General features: G+C 21.2%; 1 protein-coding gene across 1 annotated transcript in view; it reads left to right on the forward strand.

Moving 5' to 3' along the window:
* Phum_PHUM013780 (uncharacterized protein) overlaps positions 1-1,826 on the forward strand; it is a gene marked incomplete at both ends in the record, with an annotated part of 2,740 nt that extends 914 nt beyond the window's left edge. The window contains 2 exons of the mRNA XM_002422743.1: positions 334-572; positions 1,773-1,826. Coding sequence (XP_002422788.1) covers positions 334-572; positions 1,773-1,826 — 293 coding nt within the window. The remainder of the gene's footprint in view (positions 1-333; positions 573-1,772) is intronic.
* Positions 1,827-6,083: the final 4,257 nt, after the last annotated feature.

Here is a 6,083-nt window from a genome sequence, read left to right on the forward strand (position 1 = left end):
AAAAAAAGGTTTTTTTTTTTTTTTTTTTTTTTTTAAATTAATAGATAGTATTAATAATAATGATAATCGTTATTATCATTATTATTTATTTTTATTTATTTAAATAAATTAGATTTTTATTATTATTAAAAAAAAAAAATTAAATTATTTTAGTGATTGAATTAAAAAAAAAATTATTAATAAAACAGAAAAAAAAATTGGAATTAATTTTATTATTATTATTATTATTAATGACGTCGAAGGAAAAAAATAATAATAATGAATTAATTAATTAATTAATTAAAAAATTGTTTTTTTTTTTTTTGTTTTGACTTTTCTCGTTTTTTTTTTTAGTTATGAATAATTATCAGGCTGCTGCTGCTGCTGCAGCTCAAGGCTTCGGCCCTCCAGCATCACCGCATGCGACAAACACACGGGCCGGATTTCCTCCGGCTAATTCTCCGGGTCCTACTATTGACATGTATAACTCCAGTGCAGCTGATAGCGTCGCCGGTTACGTCCAGGCAGCATCTCCACAACCTTCTGGCTTTCCTGCCATTGCCGTCAGTCGAGCTCCAATTAATTATAATCCGGTAAGTTATCATGCATCTCTCTCTTTCATTCTTTCTCTCTCTCTTATTTATTTAATTTTTTTTTAATTTTCCTTTGTTTGTCTCGTGTGCCTGAAAAAAGTCTCCATATTAGTACATTTTATAAAGGAGTGAATTTTTAACTCGAGGACACGAAATCGTTTTAGGAATTTTAAAAACTCGAAAAAGACCCCCTTTCCCTCCTCCCCCCACCTAGAGAAACGTTTTGTAAAAAGAATCTAATTACACGTTTTAACGTGATTAAAAAATTTTCTTCCTGTCTCACGGTTTTTAATAATTTTCATGGTAATAATAATATTTGTTGTTGTTTCCATGAGTAAAAATTTCGGAAAGTTTATTGGGGGAATGATGGGGGATTGAAGGGAATAAACGATCACACGAACGTTTTTCTATAAGAAAAAACGTTAAAAATATTTTATTTTTAAACGAGAAATTTCCTGGAAAATTTTCAAAAAAACGATAAATTTGTTGTTTACTTCCGTCAGTCAAAGGAGAAAAAAAAAAAAAATTTTTTTGTTGTGCGTACGAGAGAGAAAAGCGTATTGGGAAAAATTAAATGGGGGGAGGTATTATTAGAGGGTAGTAAAAAATAATATATCGGAAAATTTTCCGTGAAAATTTTAACAGATTCCAAAAAAAAAACAAATTTTTTTTTTTCTCGTGTTTAAAACAACATAAACGCATTTATTTTTTTTTTGTGCGCGTTAGTTAGAAATAAAAGTTTTAAAATATTTTTTTTTTAAGGGATGGAGAAAAGGGAGAAAACAACCCTTTGAGACAAAAAAAAATTATTTATTTATTTTTGTTTAATTGTTTGCATAATAAATTCCATAAAAAAGAAAAAGGAAACAAAGGAAAAATGATTAATTAAACGACGGGAATAAACAATAACAACAAAAACAAAAACATTTTTATTTATTTATATTTTTAAATTGTTAATAATAATATAAATAAATGATTTATCTGTAACGTTTTATTCGAATAATAATAATAGTAATGATTTAACGTTCGTCTATTGTAATTGTTTTTTATGCGACACGTGGTGTGTTGTTGATAATCATAAAAATAAATAATTTAAATCATTATGTATATATGAACATGTATAAGCATAAATAAAAGACAAAAAAAGTTTAAAAAATTAATAATAATAATAATAATAATAATAATAATAAAGAAAGAAAGAGAAAAAAAAGTGTCACTAGCAGGCAGGATTTTTTTTTTTTATTTTACGACTAAATTTTTACGATATTCATTTTCCCAGGTTTTTCTTTTTTTTTATTTTTTTTGTAAAAAATTATTTCTTAAACTTTTTTCTTTTTTTTTAAAATATTGTTTGAATTACTTTAAACCTAATAATTTTAAATTAAACGAGTTTTTTTACTCCGACCAGATTTCCCCTCCCCCCTTTCTCTCTCTTTCTTTCTTTCTCTCTTTCAATAAAATAAATTTTTTTTTTTTATCTTATTTTCAGGGACCCTTGATACCGGCTGCATTTACTAATGGTTACCATTGAGTTTGGTAGATGAGGTGCAAGCCAAAAGGTAAGAAATAAAATAAATTAATAAATAAAATAATATAAAATAAATAAGAAAGAAAAAAGATAAAAAACAAATTCCGTGTAATCTAATCAATAACATAAGAAAAAGAAGAAGAAGGGAAATAAAAATAAAGGGGGGAAAGAAAGAAAAAAGGAAAAAGATGGAGATATTAAAAAAAAAACTTTAATACTAAAGTTTCTGGATTTTTTTTTTATTTGTTAACAAAATCCAAAAAAAAAAAAAAAAAAGGAAGAAAATTTTTGTATTATTGTATCGATAATTAATTAATTAATTGATTGATTGATTAATTGTTTGCACCGAAAGGTAACAACAAATAGAAAAAACCTGTTTAAAGGTTTCAGTTCAATTTACCTAGTACTCCATAAGGTATATATATATATGTAATATTTATACATACAAAAGTGCATGCGTACTCAAACACGAGTGCAACATGAGTACGCAAGCACTCACGCACTCATGTTAATAAATACGCGTGAAAATTTTTTATTTAATTTTTTTAACACGGGGGGGGGGGCGGGCGGGCGGAGGGAAAAAAGGGAATTTTTTTATTAATCAAATAACGCATTAATAATAATAACAAAACGTGTTGGCGAATTTTTTTCTTTTTTTTTTTTTAAATTTAATAAACGATTATTAATAATAATGTTAATAATTAATAATAATAAGTTATTATCAATGAAACGATTTATATAAAAAATAATGATGTTGATAATAATGAAATTTTTAATTAATAATTTTTTTTTTTTTGACGATAATGATGATGATTTTTAATGCGGAAACCACCCTTTAAAATTTTTTATTTTAAACGGGAAAAAAATGAATTAATAATAATTAAAAGGAAGCCATTTTTTTTTATTTAATAAAAACGCGAAATTTGTAAATAAATAAATAAATAATGATAATAACGATAACGAACACGTAAGTGAAAATAGTTTAACGAATAACAATGATGACGATGATGATTACAGTGTTGATTTTAATAATAATAAAAATAAACAAAATGGTAGTTCGCTTACGCGCGTTTTTCATCTTTTGTTTTTTAATTAAAAAAGAAACTTTTTTCGAATTGTTATTATTATTATTATTATTATTATTATTATTATTATTATTATTTGTTTATTGAAGTTTCTCATTACGCGTTCGTGCCATTATGGAATCGTTTAGAAAAATCGAAAAAAGAAAGACGTTTGTGTACGTGTACAAATTCGACGCGCGTTTCCTATAATTATGATTATGATGATGAAATGCGCGTATGTACTATTATTATAATAATTATTATTATTGTTTATTGTTTTTGTTTTTAATATTAACACAACGAAAAAAAATAAAATTTTTTTTGATTTTTTTAAAAATAAAATGGCAGCAAATATTTTTTTTAAAATTTAAATTTCATTTAACGCGCGCGTTTTTTTTTTTTTTATATATTTACGCACTTCCTTTTTGTAATATTGACGAAAAAAAAAAAATACGCGAATCTCGTAAATTTTGACGTGAGTTTTTTTTTCAAAAAAAAGGCGAATAAAATTTTTTCACAACCCCTCATTCAAATCATTATTATTATTATTATTATTATTATTATTATTATTATTATTATTATTATTATTAATGAAGTTTTTTTTTTTTAATTTATACCGTATTTTAATATTTACTCGATCAAATTAAAAACATTAAAATGATTGTCTTTTGACAAAGTAACAAATAATAATAATAATTTAATAAATTATTCCTTTCCTTTTTTTTTTTTATTATTTTTATCATTATTATCATTATTATTATTAAACGTAAATTTTCCTTACGGTTGAGTTCCTAAAAATAAAAAAAAATTGTAAATAAAAAGAAAAAGGAAGAAACAAAATAAAAAGAAAACTTAAAAGACAAAATAATAATAATACACTATTAAGTTAAAATATTATTATTATTATTATTATTAATAAAAATAAAAAAAAAGTCATTATTGAAAATTTTTTTATGAAAAAAAAAAAAAGAACAAATCGTGCTGCTACTATTATTATTATTATTATTATAGTTTTATTGATCTCTATAATAAAATAAAATTTAAAAAAAACTTTCCGTTAGTTTTAATACTAGTTCTCTTTCATTTCTACAACTTAAAAAATATTTGTATAAAATCATTTATAAAAAAAAAACAAACAAATAAGTAAATAAATAATAATAATGATAATAATGATAATTAGAGTACTAGTAATAATGATAATGATGACGATAATATATATTGAGAAAATTTTTTTTTTTTTTATATAGTTTAAAATCACGAGGACTCCCTAATTAAAACAATTTATATTATTATTATTAATTTTTTTTTTAATTTATGTATATGTAAACTAAACGCATTCGTAAACACACGTGCGTGCGTGCATGCGACGGTTATTAATTTAGATTTTTTTTTTTAAATTAAATTCAAGTCGATTTTTTTTTATTAATTATATATATGTATGTATTATTTTAATAATTTAATTATTTACATATCTACATTGCCATTAATAATGATAATGATGATTATAATAACGAAATGATAAAAAGGGGAGGGAGGGAGGGGCATAGGGGATGGGATGGGAGGGGGGAGAAAAAAATTCGCAAACGCGTTAAACAAAACTAATTTTATTTTATTTATTTTTTTATTATTTAATTTTTTATTAAAAAACATTAATTATTATTAACATCGTGAAAGCGTATGTATGTATACATAAACATATATATATATATATATATATATATATATATATATATATATATTACATAAATAAATAAATAAATAAATAATAGAATTAATTGTTAAACATTAAGGAAGTGTAAAAATGAATGAAAACAAAAAACAACACAAACATAAAACAAAAAAACAAATTAATAATTTATTAAATAAGTAAATAAATAAATAAATTGATTAATTAATTAATTATTAAAAAAAATTACAAATAAATAAATAAAAAATAATGATAATAATAAATTTTTATTAATTGACGTAATAAAAATTGCATATTTAGATCTTAAAATGACTGATAGAAGCAGTTTTTATTTATTATTCATTTATTTTATTTATTTATTTATTTTTATTTTTTATTATTTTTTCTATTATTTTTTTTAACGATTTGAAAATAAATAAATAAATAATAATAATAATTTTTTTTATCGTTATTATATTATTATTATTATTATCGATTTTAATTTTCAACGTTAATAAAAAAAAATTATTAATAATAATAATGATAATAAAATAAATTAATAAATAAATAATTTAATAATGCGAAAATGTGTTTGAAAGCTAATTTTTACTATTATTATTATTATTATTATTGAGGGAAACAATTGACATTTTTTTTTATATATATAAATATAAGTATAAGTATGTGTATGAATGAATGAAATTTAAATCCACGATCGATATATCGATTTTAAATTAAATAATATAAAAATAATCGATTATTATCATCATTATTATTATTATTATTATTATTATTATTATTATTATTATTATTAATATTATTAAATAAAAATAATATAATTTACGACATGATACGTAATTAAATATTAAGTGAATCATTTTCATTATTATTATTATTTTTTTTTTTCGTTCGATTTGATTGGTGTCACTACAAACAAAAAAAAATATATATCGAATTTTAAATTTAAAAAAAAAAAGGCGGGAAAAGAAAAATGATGGCGTATTACATGGCATTCATTCGATTTTGGTTCTAAATTACTTACCATCAAAGCGTAATAAATTTTTTCGTTCGTAGTGTTGTTTCCATTATTATTATTATTATTATTATTACCATCATCGCCACAGATATGAAATATTTTCTTTTATTAAAAAAAAAAAAACAAAAAAACGTCAATAATAAATTTATTAATAATAATAATAATAGTAAAACATAATATATTTAAGGTTGTTTTTCTTCTTCTTCTTCTTTTCTTT

This window comes from Pediculus humanus, genomic scaffold, assembly GCF_000006295.1.
Source record: "Pediculus humanus corporis 1103172107371 genomic scaffold, whole genome shotgun sequence".
NCBI lineage: Eukaryota > Metazoa > Arthropoda > Insecta > Psocodea > Pediculidae > Pediculus > Pediculus humanus.